This window comes from Gavialis gangeticus, unplaced genomic scaffold (genome assembly GCF_001723915.1).
Source record: "Gavialis gangeticus isolate Ggan-Ray unplaced genomic scaffold, GavGan_comp1, whole genome shotgun sequence".
NCBI classification, from domain to species: Eukaryota; Metazoa; Chordata; order Crocodylia; family Gavialidae; genus Gavialis; species Gavialis gangeticus.
Genome location: NW_017729032.1, coordinates 260251688 through 260276729, shown reverse-complemented (window position 1 = coordinate 260276729; position 25042 = coordinate 260251688). Strand labels below are relative to the sequence as shown.

The 25042-nt window shown below is 40.0% G+C and overlaps 1 protein-coding gene across 2 annotated transcripts in view; it reads right to left on the bottom strand.

Moving 5' to 3' along the window:
• CBLB (Cbl proto-oncogene B) overlaps positions 1-25042 on the bottom strand; it is a 214898-nt gene that overhangs the window by 73459 nt on the left and 116397 nt on the right. For both annotated transcript variants that reach the window (XM_019525791.1, XM_019525790.1), the window contains exons 5-7: positions 13857-14013; positions 6541-6662; positions 1471-1608 (exon numbers count right to left, since the gene is read on the bottom strand). In XM_019525791.1, coding sequence (XP_019381336.1) covers positions 1471-1608; positions 6541-6662; positions 13857-14013 — 417 coding nt within the window. The remainder of the gene's footprint in view (positions 1-1470; positions 1609-6540; positions 6663-13856; positions 14014-25042) is intronic.

Below are 25042 nucleotides of genomic sequence, written 5' to 3'. Positions count from 1 at the left end.
CTGGCAACATCCATGAGCTAAGCAATAACCGAGTGCAGGCCGTGCATCCAACTTTCCTGGTCTGACAAACCACATGAAGCAGCTCTGTGGGCCAGATCTGGCCCACTATCTGTATGTTTGACATCTGCCATAAAGTATCTCATGTACTTAACGTTGACCTGAAGTCTAACATTCGAATTTCAGATACACAGCTATATTCCTCTAATATATATTTCAATAAACCCAATGAGGGTAGTCTCAATTTCAACTCCACTTTACTGTAGTTCTTGTTTAGGAATATTATAACAGACAGTGCAATACGTATGCTCACTCTCACAGGGCAACAATCCTGACATGGTAGAGAGAGAAACTGCTACAAACTTCTAAATTAATTTTTTTAGAATACAGGGTTCTAGATTGTAGCTATGTTGGTCTAAGGACATAGGAAGACAAGGTTCTTTGGGTGAATCTGATATCTATTATTAGACCAACTTAAATCATTGGAAAGAAAATTTAAGCAAGCTTTTGAGTTTAAAAACCCTTTGTCAAGCTGAGGAGGTATCTGCAGTTGGTGTGTGCTCTTCCTGAATGGAATGAAAACTGAAGAAGCCAGAGGCTGGGCTGGTATGCATACAAGATAGGCAGTCAGTGACGATGTAAACTGAGGAGTCAGTGGGTGAGAGACAGGCTGGGTGGGAAGAGCAGATACTTCCTCAGTCTGACAAAGGGTTTTTAAAACCAAAGGCTTTCTTAAAAATTTTCCCCAACTATTTAAGTTGATCTAATAAAAGGTATCAGATTCACCCAAAGAACCTTGTCTGCCTTTTTAGAATATGAATTTTGAGTTAAAGTAGAAATCTTTTACTAACTTCCTAAAATGAACCCAAAACTGTTAACAAAACACTCACTAAAAGTAGCAAAGTAACTCAATAAAAATGGCACTTGCCATTTAATATCAACGTACTTAGAAAAAAAAAGTGACAGCTTTGCACAAACAGCTTCATAAAGAGCAAGCTTCTAAAATGCTTTTTCTTGAAAAACAGAGAAATGTTTGTTTACACACACACACACACACACACACACACACACACACACACACACACTTTGTAATAACTACTGAAAACCTGAGAAGGTTTTTTAGCTTACGAAACACACTGGCACAGAAGCAACTAGCAGAACTAATTGCTTGATCAGCTTAAGTGAACTTGTGACTTTTATATTAGACAAAATCTAAATGACAACTCCCCAGTCTCATTTTGTTGGAATTTATTTGCCATGAAATATGGTTAACTTTGGTTAACAGAATTATTTTGAAACAAGTGTTTTATAGATTAATATAACTGATGGTCATGAATTTCCAAATTAACTCAAACGCTATATCATATATTGCTTCTAACATTTTACAGCATATTCGGATGCTTCAAATTAGTAATTAGAAAAGCAATTAATCAATACTTTATACTTAAAATGAAAGCATTCATCTATACTTACAATCCTTCCCGGCTGCCATCAATTAGAGCTTGAAATAAAGGCTTATTATGAGGTATAGTCTGCAAAATGTTCCCATCACCAGTTACATATCCAATGGCCCACTGTCCCAGTCGAGTGCAACTCAGCCTGAAAATATAGCTAGAGGAAAATGGAATAAGAGCAAAGTCAATTCTAACCACAATTTGGCAAAATATGTAAAGGGAAAAAGGAAGGCCCAATGGTAAAGGCACTGAGTTAGGGCTCAGATCTGTACCATGTTCTCAGTTATGTTACATACTTCTTTGGATAAATTACTCACTTTTGTGCTCAGATCATCACATGCAAAATGGAAATAAATAATTGTTCTTTTATCTCCATGTTTTGCCTATCTTGTCTGCTTAGGATCCAATCTTAAAAACTCACACATTCTTGAACAATATGAGTATTTCCACTGCATAAATGTGAGCATGTTCTTGAGTTGTTTTCAGAGCCCTGTTAGCTTCTCATAGCAACAATCAGTTATATATATTTTGTAGCATGACACCACTGCACTGATAGAGAGGGGGAGGGACAGGGGGAAGGGAGAGGACACAACCTAGAGGTGGACAAAATGTAGTCCGTGGGCCAGATGTGGCCCGCCAGGCCTTTCTATCCATGGCCTGACGCCATGAGGCCCCTAAAAAAATGTAGAAAATGAATATTTATCTGTCCCTGACTGCCAGTCATGCGGACCTCGATGGCTTGCCAAAACTCAGCAAGCGGCCCTCTGCCCGAAATAATTGCCCACCCCTGGCTTAGACAGTAGCATTTTCCCATAATGATGATGGATAATCATGATGATAACAACAACAGTACTGCTTAAAAAACAGATGCTGAAAATAATTTGATTAAGAAAAATCTTCCTAAAATCCAGAAAAAAAAACAAACATTAGAAATAAAACAGTGTATAAAAAAGAAAATGTTTTCTACGTTATCCAAAACATTAGTAACATCGGTTGTTGTTACTGCATTCCAATACATATAAACATCACTAAGTAGTAGAGCTTTCTAATTATAACCTGCATTTTAGAGACTCATGATATGTTACACCTCAGGAAAATGTATGTGCAGAAAAACTCAAAATTATGCAAAATTACTTTTTAAAACAAATTAGATTAAATATAATACCATTTGAACCTTGTTTAGAAATATACGTAGGTACTTTTGTATGGCTGGAGTGAGTATGGGGTGTGTGCGCGTGTAGGGGGTATTTATGAAGGTGTGGATGGGGGTGTGGGTATGGGACTATGTGGGGTTTGGGGGGGTTGTGAAGGGGTGTGGTATGTGTGGGGTATGTAGGTGGGCATGCTCCCCCCACATGGTGCGTAGCCTCTGCCACTGGTGGCTCAGCACCAGCAGGCTCTGGTTGCTCGTGGTCACAGCAGGCAGAGCTCCTGGCAGCACGCACCTCTGAGTCTCGGGGCCTGCACATGCTGCTACAAAGTCAGTCTGGTCCACTGGTGCAACCCTTTGTACCAGACCAGACTGGTTCTGTATCAGCCTATGAGGCTCATGGCACTACAGGCAGGAGGCACACACCATCGAGCCAGGCAGGCTCTGTGGCTCCATGTGCAGCTTACCTCTGGTGTGCTGGAAGCCCCATGTGGAGGGATGGAGCTGGCTGGCCCAGCCCAATGGAGTTAAAGTAACTCCACTGGGCTGGCAGCTGTGTGCTATCAGGCCAGGAGAGCTCAGTGCCTCAATGTGAGGCTTCTAGCACTCCAGTGGGAAGCCGCATGTGGAAAAAAGCATGAACCCACCTGGCCCAATGGCATGCGACTCCGTGCCTCCATGTGTAGCTTCCTGCCTGGCCTGAAGGTGTGTAGCTCCTGGTCTGCATGCCATCAGAGCCAGCCAGCTCTCCATGTGGGGCTTTCAGCACTCTAGCGGGAAGATACACATGGGGGCATGGAGCCGCTCACCATTGGGCAGGGAGGACTCCATGCCTCCACATGAGGTTTGCCACAGAAGTGCTTGAAACCCCATGTGGAGGCACTGAACCAACGCAGCCCATACCCTTTTACCAGATCTGCCCATCCCTTTGGGGTACACTCATTTATTAAGGGTATGTTTCTGGGGTGCTATAATTCTGTCAATGTACTACTTGCGTCACTTGTGTTTCTATATGGAGCTGTGTCTCTCCCTTCCGCAAGTTTTCACCCACAATGGAGCTAACTTGCAGGGTTTAGTTTCAATGCCGCTTGGTTTCTCCAGCTACTAAATCGAACACATACACCAGGGGCAGGCAATTATTTCAGAAGGGGGGCCGCTTACTGAGTTTTGGAAACCACCAAGGGCTGCATGACAGGCAGCCAGGGGCAGATAAATATTCATTTTCTAAATTTCTTAGGGGCCCCACGAGCCAGACAACGGCCTGGTGGGCCACAGACGACCCGCGGGCCACATTTTGCCCGCCCCTGATCCAAGCTGGCTTGACAAAGGCACTTCAAGTAACAAAAAATTCAAACAGAATGTATACAGCCAAACACCCCTCTCTCCTCAAACAGAAAATATGTATTAGAAAACAACCTGGAAACATTTTCTATTGGAACAATAGGGTGGGAGGTAGAACAATGATTTAATGAAAAATCCTTCTAAAAAAGTGGCTTAACTGAAAAATCCCAACAAGCTGTAGTATTTTAAATAGTAGGCTTTAAAAAAAATAGTTATCAGTTTTTGCTATTACACCAGGCTGCTATCTGCTTCATCTGGAAGTAGCTGAAGTTCAGTCAGGTTGTAAGTGCCACACACATAAACACTGCACAAGAAAATTGATAGGAAAAATATGGGAAAGAATACTGAAATGCAATTATTTTTCTCTTACTGAAAATCATAGAACTTTCAGTATCAGATGACAGCTTAGTTTTTAAAACTTCATCCAGGAAACCCACCCATGTTAAAATGCCAAAAAACACTCAGTTTTGTAGCATGAAATATCATTGCTTAATTAAGTCTAAGTTGTACTTCCTTCCTGTGAAATCCTGGCTTCACTGAAATTAATGACAAAGCTCACACAGACTTCAGTGGGTTCAAGATTTTACTCTGTAAATAATTTGATCCTATTTATTTGAACAAAAGCATTGTAGTTTCCAGGGCTTCTTAAAGAAAATAAACTAGCAATTTTTGCTTTACATGAGTCATTTCACCTTGTCAGGTCCATCAGATCAATGAAGTAAAAGTTCCCTCCTGATATCAGAGGGAAAGAGAAAAGCTGATGTTAAAATTAACTCAGCCTAACAAGGAACAGTTCTGGATAAGATTCTCCTAGCACAATTTTACTTTAACTCCAGAAACAGGATGATTAAAAAAATCAAAATAAGCTACAGTGCACTACTCTCAAAAATCACCCTGATCTCTTTATTTAGATTTTGTTGCATGTTAATGGGATCGAGAACAGTATTGACATCCTGTTGACAAAGCGGTTTACAGGCCAGGTAACCTGAAACAAAACCAGCATTATATCTTAAAAGCAGAAAGCCCTGTATTGATTTAATTTACTTTTCTCATGACATTTTTGCACTCTGTCACCACTTTCAAAAAAAACGAGTTTAAGTTAGATTTAACTGTGCACCTGCAGTGTTACGAGTCTAAACATTAGTACATAAGACATGAGAAGCAGAAAATGAAACTGGCTAGAAAATAAATGAACAAGAATGAAACTGCCTAGACCTAATGAAGAGGAAAGAAAGTAGGACAGCATGAACTGTGAAAAGTGGAGGCATAAATGGTAAAAGTTCAGTCTGCATTATTTAGTATGGATGGTAAGGCACACAGAGGTTATTTAAAAAACAGACATGAGTATGTCATAATTTTTAATCAAACAGCCTTCTTTTTGATACCCATAACCTCATGATACAAAGTCACAACTGAGGAAGTTGGTACATGCATTAAACAACAGCAACAAACTGCTCATTATAATATGCAAAAAAGTCTGATTAAAATGTTATTTTTTTCCTGTAATTGATGCCAACTAATCATATCTTGGGAAGCAAGTTTCTTTAAAGAAATCACTTTTTATATAGCACTTTTTCAGGTAAGTGAAAATAAATAAATGGACAAAACACTAGTTAGTTCATTTCTTTGTTCCCCTAGCTATTTGTAATTGGCTTGATTTATTGATTTTATGAACTTGTACAAAATTGTTTGATTTCACAATGCTATAGAGGAATGTTTTAATTATGAAAACAATAGACCTTAGTCACCAAATTTGAATGCAGACGTGAAAAACCCAGATGTCAGTGGTTTTGAATCTGGATGAGCATTTTTTAAATCTGAATGTTGCGCCTAAAACTACTTTTCAGTGTGCCTTCAATGAATCTGAAAAGGAATTAAGGAGTTATTTACAAATTAATCTGAAAATATGGAAAATACAGTGCAATAGTAAGCCTAATTATTCAGAATTGTGTTAGAGTTTTCTTTCACTAGGTACAAAATCAAAATATCACTGACTTAAGACACACAGGTGCAGGACCAGTCAGAGGTCCAATTCCTGATTTTATTACAAACCTCATCTGGCATTTTCTATACATCCTGAACTCCTGAAGTTGGGTAGATCTCAGTACTCTATTTGCTCAAAAAAAAGCCTCTTTCCTGCCCTAGTGAGTGCTGAAAAAAAGCATGGTAGCTTGACTCAGAATTTTGGGGTGCTTTCAATTTGCATTCCTGTTTGGAAAAAGCAGTTCGATTTTGGCTTCAACAACAGTTTGTTGTTGAATATATATCTATATACATGAATACATGAACTGATACACACACACACACAAAGCATATATCAGTATATAAAAGAAATATACTAATCTTGGTTTATATCTGAGAAAAATATAAAAACAATTCTCTGTTTGTTTGTCTGTGTGCCTATCTATGTAAATGATATCTTAAAAACCAATCAGCTTGACTTTGACATGGAAAGGAAAGTTGTCAGCTAATTAAGTTACAAATTCATTCCCCCAGTACCACATAACTGGCATATGACCTAACAGTGTGGATGCAGTGAATTACTTAGTTTTAGAGGAAGTAAGTTATTTTGGAAAGCAGTGATCAACAAAACCTTACCTCCCCGGTTTAGTGCTGTATTTCTGTAACCTTGCTTTGACTTCATCATAGGTTAGGAATGCCATATAACCAGGATGCGTCACAGCTAAAAAGTTCCAGTTCCTTAAGATTGAACCCCAAGGCTAAAAAGAAAGCACAAATAATGAAATGATAAATCCAATCAATTACGAGTCTGTTCCCCTAAAAACACACACACACACACAAAAAAACCCTTACTCCTCACAAACACTGAAACTTTTCAAGTTAAAACATACATGTGTGACAATATAGCTGTTTATGGTCTGCATTATGCAGACTTTCAAGCGCGTTTAACTTCTTACAGCATAAAACTGTACTTCAATGGAACCATTCAAAGTATATCAAGATAAGCAATCATGTAAGACCAAAAGCAAAGAGATCCTGGATGACTTCACTGGGACTACCGATAGTATTAAGTGTACTGACTAGGGCTGTGCGAAGCTTCAGTCGCTGATTCGATTCAGAGGAGATTCAGCCTGATTCAGCAGCTGAATCACCAAATTCAAATTGAATCAGGAGACCCATTAATCTTGCTGAATTGAATCGGAAGCCTCTGATTTGATTTGGAGAGATTCAACGATTTGGCCACAGACCCAGCTTTATATGTTTTTTCTACGTACCTTGAGGTACCAGGCACAGCTTGTGAATGCTGAGATGGTGCAACAGATGGAGCACCCCATGGGAGCGCAATTGGTTGGTGGAATGCCCCGCATGCTTGGCAGTGGAGCCAGAAGTGGACCAGAAGTACTTCCAGTCCACTGCTAAGCGCATGGGAGACCCACCTGAGCTCCTGTGGGATGCTCCATCAGCCTCACCATCTCAGTGTTCACGAGCTGTACCTAGTACCTCAAAGCCACGTAGAAAAAAAAACAAAACAAAACTGTGTCTATGGCTAAACTGCCGATTCTCCGAATCACAATCGAATCTTCACATTCAGATTCAGCCGAACCAAAAATCGGGACAGTGATCTAAAACAGCGAATTGAATCACTGTCCCCTGAATCAGGCTGAATCAGAATCTGAATCTAATACTGCCCACTTTGCACATCCCTAGTACTGACTGATAAGTGTTTGCAGAATCAAGCCCCAATACAGTGTCAGAGCTGTCTCATGAAAAATGAAAGGTTAGTATAGATACAGCAAAGAAACATGGCATAACTTTACTTAGTTTTCCAGTCGCAATAACATGACATTTGCCACCACTGCAGTATTTACTCTGCTTAGGTCTTCAATATGTTCCCTCACTGTGCACCACTCTCAACTATTCAGAGAATAAGCTCTTCAGAACAGGAACTGTCTACTCATTACATTATGCTTGTACAGTACCTAATACAATGAGGCCCCAAATCCTAGGAGGCCCTCGGTCATTACCATAATAAACCTAATAAAGGACTAAATCTAGTAATGCAATGATCTGACTTGATACCCATGTATTATTCCATACCTCTTGATCCTGTCACTTGCCATGCCAGCATAAATGTCCAGGAAATAAGATGGATAGTGACAGTATGGCTTGAGGGAAGAAATGATTCATCATGGCAACCACTGCTACAAACATTGGGCAGTAAAATGCACCTGACATGTCAGGATGTTACCTCAATCAAAGCAAAAAAATCCTTTACCCTAAAATATGTGGTTTAGCTATTTAGGGTACCAGCATTAAAAAAACAACCAAAAAACAGTAAATACTCAACACCAACATTTGGAAATACAGAATATTGCCATTACATGGTTATATATATAGAGAGAGAGAGGAGTTTGGGGATAGAGATATGAAATAAAACACACAGAACTTGAGCCTTTTGTGTCAGTACTCTCGTATCATGTAAGTTCCATTTGCCTTAGGATATTTTTTGAAGACCAGTGAAATGGAGACAAAGTGTGCTCATTCTGAAGGTTATATAATAAACTATTCTTCCAGACCCCTGTTCAAGATTCAGAACAAATCTTACAGGCAGAAGTCTAACTTCCAAATATTTAAACTAAACTAAAGGAAAATATTAACAAAACAAAAATACTTCTATGAAGAACTTTTCACACCGAATAGCCCAAGACCAAACTATGGATATTTAACAAAGTGGTCTAAGACAGCAAGAGTGTTTTCATTTTATATCTGAAAGAATGTATCACATTTGCACAAACAGCCTGTGTAAGAGAAATGCATAATGTAAAAGAGAGAGAAAAGGCATAGTTTTTCTAACTGAACATACCTCCCTATTTCTTCAGTCAGGGACAACAGAATAATATGTACTGATCTTGAGTGCTATCATGCTTAACCAAAAACAGAATGTTATTTGCATTAAATATGAGGAAGAAGAACTTCTTGCTTTTTACCAAGCCACTGCTCATCAAAATTAGTGCTTTCATTTGTAAAAAGTGTTCTGTTCATCCATGTTTATGGGGTATAGGGTGTAACTGTGTTTGTCTAAGGACATAGGCAGACAAGGTTCCTTGGGTAAATCTGATCTTTTATTAGACCAACTCAAATAATTGGAAAAATTCTTCTTTGCAAGCTTTCCAGCAACACATACCCTTCATCAGGCTGAGGAAGCATCTGCAGTTGGTCTGTTCTGTTCCCGGATGTTCATCTATGTGCTATTATACCACTAGTTTTAGTTTTAAACAAGACTGAATCAGAGATAAAAAAATGATTACAAAAAATTCAGTACTGTAAAAGTATGTTTGATTGCCATGACACAAAGCCTGTTGCAGCAAGTGATTTAAAAAGAAAATCACCCACTATTAGAATTTGTGCGCACATTTCTTGGTTAGTCATATCTGGCAAATGACTACTTGGTACACATTCTCCACTAGTTGATGTTCTCCCTGGCATAGTTCTGCCCAACATTATTGCCCCACAGGCCACATGAATGACATGTGGGCAGTCCATGGGCTGGTTCCCACATACCCAGACCCATCCGTACACTGGAGTGATCTAGCATGCAGAGCCATGTGATTTAGCCCAGATGTCTCCCCATGTTTGGAAATACAGCAGCAGGAGAGTGGCTATTAATACTACCACCACTCCCTTGCCACCAATTTTCTAGAGCCTTGGGGAAGCCAATAGACTAGATGATACAAGTCTGCAGGCTCGATCTGGTTCACACCCCTAAGGTGGAGCACCTTGTCCCATAAGATGAGTTTACTGCTGTATCAAAAAGAAAAGAGTTGGCAATAAAAAAAATATTGATAAAGAAAATTTACTGGCATCACCTCTTGGACACATGCTCACAATAATATGGAAGTGGAAGTTACCACAGGGAAAAAGCATTTGCACATTTGTTTTTCCACGTAAATACCTTTTATACAAAAAGACTATGCAGAGATGGAGCTGTCTATAATAATTAGATGAAAGCCCTATGCTTTTAAAATATTAAAATTCAACTATTCCAACTACAGCTTTGGTAATAAAAAGCCTGCATTTATAGCAATGTTGATCCATGGAGGAAAACAGCAACTTCACTTATCAAAGTCTATTTAAAAACATATGCCACAGAAATACAGAAGTTAAACTATATCTTAAAAATTTGGGGGAAGGAAGTGCTGCTACAATTGCTACAGATTCTTTGCTACTGCACTATCTAGTCAGTGGACCTACATAGATATACACCAGCTGGTAATGTGCCTCTAAATCTAGTTAGCAAAATTTCTCTACTTGTTTTAAAGGGTTTCTCTTTAAATTAAAATGTTAATCCTAACCAGTCTCTACTTCTTACATAATCAGTCCTGCTAATCCTCTTCAGCATCAAGAATGGTACTAAAACATAGCAGCAATGCTCTGACAACATAGTAAATACGGAAACTAACAGAATCAGATATTTGATGATTTATGACTCCAGGACAATAAAACCAAGTTCCAACTGCCATCCTTAAGTCTGCAGTGTAGAGCAAGCTATAAGACCCCACAGAGTTCAAACAAAATGCCTCTCAGATTACTGCCTGCCCTTTCTATTTTGTTTAATATAGAAATTAAAAGAGCAACAAGGCATGCTTGTTGCACAGGAGAAAAAAAGAAGGGCTTCCCTAAAAGGAGTAACCATACAGCTTTCCAAACCACATTCAGTTAATATTATTGTTAGATGGATTGTTCCTTTTTTGACTTTCTAGCAATCAACTACCAAACTGAGACTTGGGTCTTAAAAAAAAAAAAAAAACAAAAAAAAAAAACAAAACACAGCCTAGGTCAGGGTTAGGCAATGTTTTCTGGCCGGGAACAGAATGACCCAGCTCAGGTCTGATGTGGGTGGACACTACCACTTCTCCCTGCTTCCTAGCTGTGGTGCAGATCAAACACAGACTGCCCTTCCATCGAAGGCTTGGACACCCATGTGTGGCTACCCCCTCCACCAAAGCTCCAGGCGCTTGGCTGTTGCACTGTGCAGGCAGAGCTACCCCTCTGCCAAATGCCACCAGACTGCAGGTGACAAGTTGCCAACCACTTGGCTAGACCATAGGGACACAAACCAGCTATCATTAGTCAAACAAAGGCAAGGGTTTACAAGCATATCAGCTGCTCTGTGATAACCACCCATGTATATACTCTTACCCACAGTGAATGAAAACTGACTTGGGGGAAGCTTCTTACTGAAGGAGCAATAAACTAGAAGAGCTTTTATTTACCACAGGTAAGAGTGGCCAAAGGAATAGCTGATGTGTTGTAAGTACCTCACTTATGGCACAGTAACTTCCACGCATGCCCATAGCCCCAGTTTCACCAAAATTTTCAAGAGAATTACCTGCTGAAAAGGAAAAAATTTGGGTTTACAAAAGAAGTTGACCCAAATCAGGTAAAACTCAGCTGTTTTGATTACATTTAGCCGTTAAGTGTTTTGTTAACTCAAACTCCATACAGAAATGAAATTCCTCAGGAGATGCGTAACCATACAAGTGACAGTTCTGAATAAAATGTTGACACTTAAACTGGCTGTGTGCCCTTTTAGTTCTTGCACATAAATAATGTTTAAGAAATGCATAAAATAAATGTTAGTCAATTTTTCATTTAGTTATCTCTACGAGAAAGTAATAAGGCTTTGCTTTGACATTCTACAACTTGGCAAGTTCACATTAAAAATACAGTGAATAATTTTTAAGGCTTCAATTAAATCAAATTCAGAACTTAAAAAACTTTGACAGAGATATGACTTTTTCTACAAGATAAAACAAGAAAAGATCAGAGACCCAACTCCTGCACACAATATACAGTAACCAGCTCCACAACTCACCTTTGATCCAATTTTGTAAATGTCCATAATTTCAGTAAAAACTAAACTAAAATACCAAACATGTACATAATGATACATTCTGAGTGTGGGTGTTAGACAAAAAAACAAAATAAATTTGGAATTACATTTTACTGTTTATAGTTTTATAGTTTCATAGTAGTTTGGGGTCAGAAGGGACTGGAACAGATCATCTAGTCTGACACCCCACCGACAGGAGCACACGCTGGGATCATATGACCCCAGACAGGTGTTCGTCCAACCTCTTTTTGAATTTACCCAAGGTAGGAGCGAGTACCACTTCCCTAGGAAGTTGGTTCCAGATCCTAGCCACCCTAACAGTGAAACAGTGCCTCCTAATCTCTAATCTGAACCTATTCTCCAGCAGCTTCTGGCCACTGTTCCTTGTCACTCCAGCTGCTGCTGTGGGGAATAGGGCCCTTCCTATTTGCTGCTGATCTCCCCCAACGAGTTTGTAGGCAGCCACCAAATCTCCCCTCAGCCTCTGCTTGCTGAGGCTGAACAGGTTCAGGTCCCTCAGCCTCTCCTCGCAGGGCCTGCCCTGTTGCTCTCCAACCAAGCGGGTGGCCCTCTTCAGAACCCTCTCAAGACAGGCCACATCCTTTTTAAAGTGCGGTGCCCAGAACTGGACACAGTACTCCAATTGTGGCCTGACCAACGTCGTGTAGAGGGGGAGTAGCACCTCTCTGGACGAGCCTGAGATGCATCTTTGGATGCACGACAAGGTGCAGTTAGCTTTGCTGGCTGCGGTCTGGCATTGGTGGCACACGTTCATCTTGCAGTCAATAATGACTCCAAGATCGCTTTCCGCCTCTGTGCTCACAAGGAGGGAGCTCTCCAGCTTGTATGTATGCTGTGGATTTCTTCTCCCCAGGTGCACCACCCTGCATTTATCTACATTGAACCCCATCCTGTTACCATCCACCCACTTCTGCAGTCTGTCTAAATCTAATTGCAGCCTGTCTCTCCCTTCGAGTGTGCCTACCTCCCCCCACATCTTGGCAAGATCAGCGAACTTGGACAACGTGTTTTCCACCCCTCGTCCAAGTCGCTGATGAAGATGTTGAACAGTGTAGGCCCCAAGAACGAGACCTGGGGAACCACACTATTCACATCCTGCCAGGTCGAGTACGACCCATCCACCACCACTCTGGGTGCGCCCCATCAGCCAATTTTTGACCCATCCAACTGTGTAGGCCTCAGTGCCTTGAAAGGTATTGACCTTAAATACCTTTCTGTACAATCACCTTAAAAAGGCAATTGACCCATCAATACCTTTTAAGCAAATTTCTGATAACAAATTATGCAAACATCACATGTTGTCAATGTACATTTTAGAAAAAGGAAGAGATGGTTAATGCCCAAGTAAGTGACAAGATAATCATTTCTGGGAAATGATTTCTTATCCACCATGGAGAAACCAAACTGAAGAATATTAAGACTCTACAAGAGCAAATATAAATACAGCTCCAGAATTTAAATGGTGCCCCCATTTAGGTATTGCAACATGGAATGGGCATGCTCTGATAAAAGGCATGTAGCCCAGGTACAAAAAAAATGTGCATCTCAAACTTCCACAATAACTCAGTAATTCTACAGCTACTAAGAAGCTGTAACCACCTCTTTCCATTTCTCCCAATGACCAAATTTTATTAAAACTTCAAAAGTAAAAGAATCAGGTCTGTATTTAACATAGAGTCATTTATAAGCAATGCTGTGTGTATGCATATGTGTATTTGCGCACACATACCTAGAAACTCTAAAGTATAACACATACTTTTAAAATATTTGGAACCTATATTTCGAGAAATGCATCTGGGGAAAAAATACCGAACTGTCACACCAATGACATGGTAACTACGTGCATTAGTTACACACACACTGTTTCATCAGAGTAGTTTTCCAAACTTTGGGCCATGATGCCCACACATGTGTACTTCCTTCCACGTGTATTCAAGTTGCTCATGATTTTTCAACTACCTGGATTTGGTTGACCTCCTGGGGAACAGACTCATAGATTTAAAGTCTTTTATGATTGTGGAATATTTTTAAATCTTACCTGAAATAGTCTAGTGAAGATATCAAACTCAAAAACTGAAATGTAATCATTGCAGGTCAAGTCAATGGTAGACTTCAGAGCCATTGCTTCCAAACCAGAGCTTATCTGATGAACCTCATGAAGGCACTGCCTGAACACTTTCCATGGCACTATAGTTCTGAGAGGGGGAAAACATTTTTTTAGAAAAAAATCTCACATTTAAAACATCATCTTATTTAGGCAGCATAACTCAAGCTTGAAATTAACGTAATTATACTTGATATCATTGCAACAACTAAAAACTTTAATTTTCTGAAAGGATTCCAACAAATGCCAGTACATCTTGCTTTCCATTAAAATGATGTTGTTAAACAAACTGTCTCATTTATTTTAGGATATTAAATATTCAAGCCAATTTAATCTCCCACAATGAGTAATTTTAAGTGAAAACTGTGCTAGGGAAAGAAGATGGAAATGTTATAAAGAAGTGAAATCCCTAATTTAGCTATAATACAGTCGCATTGAACCACCCCACAACAACCCAATCCTGGATTTGAAGGAATGATATTTGTGGCTGAAAGCAATCAAACATCTGTCTTTAGTGGACACTGACATCTCTGCTCAGATTGACAAGTGTGCTATTTAGTGTCTATTGCCGTTGTCCTCTCCCCCCGACCTCTGCCCATTTCTTTTTTAATTAAGGTTCATTTGTTCCAGTTCTTTTCATATAGAGTAATCAACCCTCTGACAAGAACCACTATAAATACCCCTGACCAAGGGAGTATAGAACCTCTCTATCCAACTGCCACAGCAGTGATTCTTAACCAGGGTCACACAGCTCCCTAGGATGCCTTGAGATCCTTTCAAGGGTGCTACATGCTACCATGAAAAGTTAACACTTAGGTATGCTAACATTTCACAAGCTGAACCCAGAGGTTTCAAATAGGGACCCAGAGCATTACTAAATACATTCTGACCTGTTGTGCTCTGAGTTCCTTGTAACAGAAGAATTGCTCTGTTATTTTTCTGTAGTAAAAAAGCATATGAAAACTAAGCTGGCATTTTCTGACAAGTGCCTTGAATCTAACAAGGGGTGTCTTGAGTCTAAAAATGTAAAGAACCACTATAATAGAGAGTGTATATGGTCTTGGTGATTGTCTGCCTACTTTACAGACTATATACCCTTCTAACCAAAACCAATTTGGAAAAAACAAAAATTTGTTAGGAAATTGATACCAATAGTGGACAAAGAAAAGACTACAGGATGGTAGCTGCTAATTGGTACACATCGGAGCAAAGCTCCTTCACGTGTATAGGTGCCCATTCCCTCTAAGTGCCACACTGTGGTGGCCTAAGTTGTTCTTCATATCCTTTTGCATCTGTGAACAAAAATCTGTCGGTTCTTGTGCTAACACAAACATCTCAGAGTTCATCCATGGCCAATCATTTGAAGATGGTGTTGAACTCTTTACAACCCATGGCAAACTGCATGTCAACAGCAGCTGCTTCCTCTTCTCCCAAAGGATGTAAAGTTTACTAATCTCAACTGGACAAGACACTAAACCCCTGAAAATTTTCCCTGCAAATTCTAGTGGACCACAATGCCAATGAGAATACAGGAGGGGCTTTACACATTTTAAATGACAAACAGTACCTATATTTGCCTACAGGACTTTTAATAACAAAAGCTTACATGTTTTTTATGTTCAATGTTCAATATATTCCTCGCAGGCTTTTGCTCTTCACACAATCTAACTTTGTAAAAACCAAAACATTTTTATTCCCCAGTTATTTTTTCGACTACCCTCTTTATAAAGATAAAACACCACCACCAATACCAAAATATTATTATTAATAATGATTAACACCAATAATAAAAGTAACTCAGAGCTGTGTTAGAAAAGACTAGATATATCCAACTGCTCCACAGACAATAAATACTTAACAATTTACACCTTAACAAAAACAAACAAACAAACCAACCAACCAACCAACAAAAAGCTGAAAGCATAATTAAAGGCCTGATCCCACATTTCTACTGTAGGAAAAACATTTAATTGGACTTTTACTGTTTCATAAATGATTTTGGATATGGAAATCTATGCGTCACTGAGGTTTACATTGAGAAAAATCAAAAATGATAAAATATGATGAAGCTTAATAGATTTTAACAGATACTTTCATCTGAGTTTGAAAAACAGGAAACCACAAAAAACTGAAGAGACATACCACATCAGATGCCATTTAAAGAAAGAATGCTCATCAAATTTCAGTTATGATAAAGAAAGAACAAAATGTGCCCTGAATTTAGAGAACAAAGTTAGGAACCCTATGTCAACCTGTGGTATAGAAACCATGCGCAACAAATCCACCATGAATTCAAGTTATGAGTACCTACTTAATTTCTATACTTTTGAAAACTAAAGGTCTTCTGCTGAGACAGCCAACCAGAGTGTGAATAAAGCGTGACAGACAGACAGCTTTTATAATATTAGAATTCTACTGGCTTGCAACAAATGTTCCTGACAAACAACATGTAGAGATATAAACTAATGGAATAAAGCTTGACAGTCTTTTGCAACAGCCAAAAGGTAGTTTCTTTCAAAAAAGTCTTCCCATTAATTTCAGTGAGCTTTGGATCAAGCCTTTTCTCATCTGTTTAAAGCTCAACTGCCTCTGACAGTTGATTGCCAGTGAATACTCATTTCTACTTCACACTATGGCATGACACAGATTTTAGTCCTAAATGATTTAGGATTATTTTAGGCCCGTCTCCTTTCCCTGCACGCTACACTGCCACACTTGAGGACGACAAACACAAGTTGTAGCCTTTGTATTATAGAGTTGCTAGTCAAGAGTAAATCAGTGGTTCAAGGGAAAAGGATGGATGGGGGGCAGAGGGTGGCTACACCAAGACATTCAAACTTCTTCCCTTGGTTCAAATAGCCCAAATATGGCGACTTAGAATCATAGAAAATTAGGGTTGGAAGGGACCTTACGAGGTCATCTAGTCCAGCCCTCTGATCAAAGCAGGACCATCCTCAACTAGATGATCCCAGCCAAGACTTTGTCTAGCTGGGTCTTACAAACCTCCAAGCATGGAGAATCCACATCCTCTCCGGGTAATCTGTTCCAGTATTTTACTACCTTCCTAGTGAGAAAATTCTTCCTAATATCTAACCTAAACATCCCTTGCTGCAACTTGACACGGTTCCTCCTTGTTCTGTCATCTGCCACTACTGTGAACAGTTTAGCTCCATCCACTTTTGAACCCATCTTCAGGTATTTGAAGGCTGCTATTAAATCCCTCAGTCTTCTCTTCTCTAGACTAAATGAGCCCAGTTTCCTCAGTCCCCCCTCCCATGACCACTTTCACTGCCCTCCCACTGGACTTGGTTCACATGATACAAATGAATCCTGTTTAAGAGAGCATTATTTGAATCAAGGCTGAAGATATGCTTCCCACAAGGACAGATGAGCTAGAAGGGAGATTTTTTTAAGAGCTGGATGGCAAGATGAGTACCTGTACAAATTATTTCATTGCTAGTGGAATTTTTGTATTCGTTATGGAATTCAGGCACCCGGATCTTTGTAAGAGTGATTTATCATCATTAGCATTATTCTGCTCATTTAAAGCTAGAGAAAATACTTTAGATGCTGGTCTGGAAAATGATCAAACCTATGATGAGATCAGAACTATTTTAAAGAATACCATATTTGTAATGCCTACTAGATAATTTTATAGAAAGATCATTTGCTGACTTAAGAAAAAGATGACAACTTAAAAAGGAGAGAGATTTCCCATGCTCTTTGTCCTTGTGGTTTTCTGTTGAATTATGCTTCTAATGATGCACAATGCTGGATGTTAGCAGGTATTATGCACATGCCTGATGACATTAGGCAGATCCGAGGAAACTTGTGTGAGAAGGGATGGGTTAGTCACCTCTGACAGTCTTATAATATTAGGCTTTTCTGTAGAATTAGGCTAACTAAGAACACTGCCTCACTCTCTCTTAATAGTAGCCATGGAATCTGTCACAGCCTATGCAAAGTACACTACTTCTACTTAAGTAATTTTCTTGAAATATTTCATATTCTGAGTAGCAGAAGATAGTACCCAAACTTCAACAGTGTGCTGTTCATAATATTGGCAATCATTTCTTCTACATTACCTGGGAAGAACCACTAATTTCAGGATGCATGGTTTTATTATGCAAAAATAACACTGATGCATTACATGCAAATATAGTGCCATACAAATAATTAAAATCATTAAAGAGAAAGCACAGAAAGGGAATGACAAAGTTAAGTGGATCGAAAAGTAAACTTGAACTAACATAATAAGGAGGCTGATGCACCTCTTGCTTTGTGGTTTTTATTAGAGACAGAACTAGTCTCACTAATTGTAAGTCAGTGTCTTTGCACTGCCCTCACCTCATTTGAAGCTGAAACAAGTCCATATTGAAAGAACAACACCACTATGTTGTTTTCTCAAGCCTCAGGAAGCTTGTGTTTATTCCCAATGAACAGAAAAATACTTATGCACATTAACTTTTTTTGCTCTCACTGTAGAGGTCTCTCGACAGTTACCTCTGATTTGAGATACCTGCAGAAAGGAAACACTCCCAGTGAAGACTGTGCCTTTCCATTTTCTCTGGAAGGGTAATAGCAATCAGTGTATTGTTAAATTGGTGGCATTGGGCTAAAACACGCTGACTTCATGCTTAGGAAAAGGAGCTACAGTAAATAGGTGCATCTTAAGGGTCAGCTTAATCAGCACACTCACATACACCATGCTCTAAACACTAGCCAAGTTTCCTCCAGACCATTTGAAACAAAATGATTAGAACTCAGCATGTAATTCACAAGTCATTTAGCTTCTTTTTCTGCTCGAGGGATATCCTGGAACAGGCTGGAATTCTCAAATTATGAATTTTTTAAATTTATTTATTTTTAAATTAAAAGAGATAGCTGGACAGAAAATAAGCCATCTGCTGCACAAATATTCAATGTGCAGTACCTCTGAGCAACGTGGTTTACATGCAACTGGCCAAATAAAGTTGCATGCAATTCTTTCTACACACTATGCCAGAGATTGCAAGTTTTTCTGAAATGAATGTTTACATGTGTAACTTAGAAGTTTACTCGCCGCCAACCTTTGTACCACTAAAGGATATGGCTTTGCTCAAAATTGATTTATTAAAAAAAAGAAAAATCAAGTAAACAATAAATAAGCTCCAACTAAGTATGGGTTACAGTTTCTTTCTTCCGAATACCATTCCAAAGACTCTCCTGTACTAATGGCAGATCATGTGATCGCAAATGTCCTTACCATTGCACAAGTCAATTCAAAGCAGCCTAGAATGATAACGTGTCACAAGGGGAAAAAGTAGTTATGCTATCTCATGGTATTCCAGTCCATACAATAGTTACAGGGAACTCAGGTCTCAAAAGTGCCACCAAAACTAATGCAGTGGTGAGTGGGGGCCTCTGGCAGCTGAAACCCTGGAGATAGGTTAGGAATGTATCCCTTGGCAAAGGGCATAACTTTAGAGAAAGCCCATTTCCTGACTTATCTTCCCACAGCAGCTTACACACCTTGGCCTCACTAGTAAACAAGGTTTCACGAGTTGCCGTAGTTACCTATAGGGGCACATGATCTAGGGGTAGCCAACCTGTGGCTCCGGAGACACGAGGTTCTTTAGAAGTTAATATGCATCTCCTTGAATCTCTGCACAAGCACACGGGGACCAGCTTCCATTTGGGAGAAGATGAGGGAAGCTGGTCACCATGTGCTTGTGCAAAGATTCAAGGAGATGCATGTTAACTCCTGAAGAACCGCATGCGGCTCCGGAGCCGCAGGTTGACCACCCCTGTATAAGAGCAAAGGGCTGAAAGTGAGGAGCTCTTCATAAATGGCTGCAACCTTTCATGGCTCCAATTTCCTTCACCTGTCTTCATCAGGGTTTGGGGGCAAATTCCACCACAGATCCCAAGCTCGGCCATCTACAAAACTTCAGCTTCATATAACTGGTGGGTTTTTCTTGTTCCACTTACCTCAACTGAGGAAACACACTGCCCAAGATATGACTTCAAATACAAAGTAAGGGGAAAGCACGGGAGAAGAGGTTGTGTTCTGGCTCTTATTTAATAAGTGGTAAAAATAAAGTTCTTCATTTTAATATTACAGGCACAATTAAGGAATCTGCCTCATAAAAAACACTGGTGACATCAAAACATTAGGCCTAGTTACAGTACAGCGAAACCTAAATAGAACATGGGACAGTAGAAATTTTGAACATTATGCCTTATAGGGAATTATGTACATTTAGTCTGTATAAGCTAGAAATCAATGCAAAAATAAAAAGGAAAATTTAAGGCCCAGTTATAGAATCACCCTGTGTATCACTGAAAGTAATCACCTATTTTATGCAAAGGGACTGGGACACACACCCTGTAAGATGATATCCTAAGAACTTTTTCCTGGCCCAGTGTGATTCTAATCTTGGATAGATTTCACAGTATTTCACTATCACTGCAATCCTAATAATTTCTTCTCTCTTCACCTCATTTTTGGACAATCTCATCCTCTCAAAAATTCAACTGTTACCTCCCGCAGGCAGTTTGCAGATCACTCTCTGCTTCAGACTTCTCTCCCCTCTCAATGTTTTTCTGCCTTAGCTAAACATGGCTAAAAAAAAGAAAGCCTTTAATCTCTCACCAAGCCCTCATATTACCTTTCTTAAATCGCTATGAACAACACAGCTACTCAGGACCATACCCTGGGCATCATTGTGTCTGACCTCACATCTAAGGTATGTCCAAGTCTTGCCTGAAATAACCAAAGAACCAGGTCTTCTGCGAAGATTTAACAATACAAAATTAGAAGCAAAACAAATAAATAAATGGCATAATTATAGAGAATTTAAAATCTCAGTGGCAGTGATATTTTGGTGCCAATTCATTTTGTAACAAAGAATGTCCCAAATCTCCTCTCTTAGCCGTCACAAAACATTGCATTACTTCACTGTAGCCTAGAAATCAGAAGGTAGAAAAAAACAAAAACAAAAACAAAAAACTGTTAGGTCATCTAGCCTGCTCTCCTTGTCAGTGCAGGATGGCTCTCTGTGGTATTCTCCACATTTTTCTCACAGCAGAAACTAAGAAAAAGCTGTAAGGCAATATTAAAAATTAGTGTGGAACTGGGAAAAATTAGCATCAAGAACTACTGAGTGATAAAATGTGGATAATGAAGAAGCTATCAGGTTATGTTTTATATGCACATTTACGACCCACTAGGGGTTACTAGAGTATCTGTAAATAAACGTAACTGCTGATTACATGCTCTACAATTTCATGGTTCCATTTAGCATTACTGTTTAGCTGTACATTTAACTAGACTTGGCTTCAGCATAAATATGACAAACTGGGGATGGAAATGTTTTCACTTTCCTAAAACTGCTTGTTCAGAATTCACCATCCACCACATATTTGAATGCTGCAGTCTTGAGTCCTGGCATTGACTCCATCCATCACTACCAATTTCCTCCTAGAAATCTTGTCTTAGTTCTGCTTTTGTGAACCTGTCCCGTTATTCTGCTAACAACTGCATCCAAACATTCTGTGTGGCTCTGCCTTTGGCCCATTCCAACTCTTCAAGCATTTCAGATTTCATTCATCCATCCCCATCTTAAACTACCATCTCTGCACAGATGATTCATTCACAATGCTCCTTTTGCAGCCTTATCTCCTCCTATCCAGTCCTGTATCCCAGGCTCTCTCTCTGACAGCTCCTCGTGTGTCATTAAACTTCACAAACTTAATACTTGACAGCTAACCTTCCGAACACTCTGTATCTGGAGGACAACATCTCAACTTACCTTAATCACAGTCCCATCTTGGACACTGGGGTATCATGATTGACTATGTTCTCTACACATGCCTATAAAGACGACCCAAATGTCACTATTACTTCTTCTATAAGCCTCTAAGGTCCAACCTTTTTCCTTCTCTCCCCCTCCCCACCCCTCCCTGACTTGCAGTACCAGATTCTAACCCAATCCTTCATTCATGCATCTTACACCTCCCTAGCTTTTTTTGACCTCCAACTGCTCCCCTCAGACTTATATGAAACACTGTTTCAAGAATGACCTGCTTGCTCCATTATTCTAACAGTACCAACCCCCCCTGGGTTTCTGCATGAGTTTGTTTTAATTTGTATCACATGAATTCTGTGCCTTACAACTCTTTCCAACTCCCAGGAGAGATGAATGGTGCAGGGTCAGTGCACAGGTTGGATCCGGCTTGGCAGCCTGACCCCACAAACCCAGAGTGGCAATTAAGACTACAGACTGGGTCTCTCTCTGCAGCTCACCAGGCTGCACACAGCTCTTCAGGCTGGATCTGGCCCACGGGACCAGAGTTGGAACCCCCGGACTAAATCTCTTAAACCCCGTCTTTCTCCTTGATAGCTGCTGCTATGGTGTCTAAGGGAAAGTGACAACTAAGAGTGGTTAGATAACAAGTTCCTTCTAACCATTTATCTTAGCTACATATTTTATTTTTAAAGTAATTAATCCAAAACCATCTGGCTCTGTACATGGCTGACTGTAAACGCTGAAAGAAGTGCATCCTATGACACATAAAAGGTAATTTGTGGAAAGGTTATAATGTTACAGTGGTTATAAGGGGATCAACAGTTCTAACAGCACGATTACAGAAGCACATGTTCTTGAATAACAACACTTAGTATATTAGAGCGCAAGAAAATAAAAGGGTTTCTAATTAATTTTGGGCGATTAGTCAGAGGATTAGAAGTAAAATTTCTTCTGCCAGCAGCAGGGATGATGCTCAAGGGCAACCAGCATGGTTTCATTAAGGGCAGGTCCTGTCAAATCAACCTGATTGCCTTCTACAATCAGGTCACAAAAATCATTGGACGCAGGTGTCGTGGTAAATGTAGTCTTTCTGGACTTCAGGAAGGCCTTTGACACCATCTCCCACCCCATTCTCATTAAAAAAACTAGGCAACTGTGGCATTGATGCCTGCACAGTCAGATGGACTGCAAATTGGCCGAGGGGCCATACTCAGAGAGTGGTGTTGGACAAGTCATATTCAGACTGGAGGGAAGTGGGCAGTGGAGTCCCCCAGGGCTCAGTTCTTGGGCCCGCACTGTTCAATTTCATTTTTAGCAACTTGGACAACAGGGTGAAAAGCACCCTGTTTAAATTCACAGACAACACCAAGATTTGGGGTGAGGTGGGCACGCTAGAAGGGAAGGACAGATCACAGCGGGACCTGGACAGGTTACAGGAGTGGGCAAATGAAAACAGGATAGGATTCAATACTGGCAAGTGCAAGGTGCTGCACTTAGGCAGTAGAAACCAGCAGCATACCTATAGGCTAGGGAACTCCCTTCTCGAAAGCACAGTGGCAGAAAGAGATCGTAGAGTCATTATTGACTCCAAGATGAACATGGGCCGACAATGAGAGGACACGGTCAGTAGGGCTGACCGTACCTTGTCGCGCATCACAGATGCATCACAAGTAGGGCCAAGGAGGTGATCCTCCCCCTCTATGCAACACTGGTCAGGTCGCAGCTGGAGTACTACGTCCAGTTCTGGGCGCCCCACTTCAGGAGGGATGTGGACAACATGGAGAGGGTCCAGAGGAGGGCCATCTGTATGATCTGGGGACAACAGGGCAGACCATACAAGAAGAGGCTACAGGACCTTAACCCATTCAGCCTTCGCAAGAGAAGGCTGAGGGGGGACCTGGTGGCTGTCTATAAACTTACTAGGAGGGGGACCAGCGGGGATTGGGAGAGACCTTGTTTCCCTGAGCACCTCCCGGAGTAACAAGGAATAATGGCCATCAGTTGCTAGAGAGTAGGTTTAGACTAGACATTAGAAGGCACTAGTTCACAGTCAGGGCGGCTAGGATCTGGACCCAACTTCCAAGGGAAGTAGTGCTGGCTCCTACCCTGGGGGTCTTTAAGAGCAGGCTTGACATTTACCAAGCTGGGGTCATTCTGAGGCCAGTCCAATCCCCTGCCATGGGCAGGAGAGAACTAGAAGATCTACAAGGTCCCTTCCTACCCTAATTCTATGAATCTAGTAATCTATAAATATACCCTACAAACTGGATACTGGGGTTTGATCTTTGAAAAATATTTGCAGTTAGCAAAATGACATGACATATTTTACTGGGCTGATGAATAAAACCCAAATGGATTGTGGACTGCTATGTTGCTTCCATTATTTCAAATTAAGCCTGAAAAAGTGATATTTTGCTGATATTACATCAAAATGAAAGAGGGGCTGTAGAAATGTCTGCTTTTTATTTATCCTTAGAAACCAGGAAATGTATTTTGTAATAATATTCAGCAAAATCATAAAGGATCAACTGTAAATAAGCAAATCAAAGATCTCAGGTTTAAGTACAATTCTACTGTAGAAACCTCATATGTACTGCAGACATACCTATCTGTATACAGTGCTTAATGAAGATCTAGGAGGTTTAATTTTAGGAAGCCAGGTTTGAAAGCTTTGAAAAGTAGCATCTTTACCAGCAAGAACACTAGATATTTTATCATTTTGTTTTACCTCCTACAATACACTAGAAGTGGAAATACATGCAATTTCTAGGAAAGGGATACTAAAACTATCTGCAGACTAATTTGTCAAATCAGACATTTGAAAAGATGTGACCAAAAGGCATGCTTCCATGTGTTACCCAATGGATTAAAAGACAATTAATGTCTAAAAGGCTTCAGGCGTTTCATTTAACGAACAGATTAAACTGCAAGGCAAAAAAACCCCCCGACTTTCCTCATCTGTTTGTTTGATGTTCATGCTGTTACATGCTTTACACTTACTTAAACGCAATTAACCAAGCCTGCACTAATGCCAGGGATGCCAAGCACATCTTAACTCTTCACTGCTTGGAAGAGTTACTAACCATGAGTAGGCCTTAGCTTATTTAAAGAATCAGCATACTAAGCAATGACTGAGGGCTGTATACACATGGCTCCATGCAAAACAACACACACAGCTCATTCAGGCCCCAACACATTAGGATCTAAACTACATATATTATGTAAATTCACTGGTTCACCAAACACGGTTAAGTCAATACCTGTGAGGGTTATTTGTTTGTTTAAATATTCAAAATTAAAAACTTTCTTGGGTAGAAAAACACCAGAAAC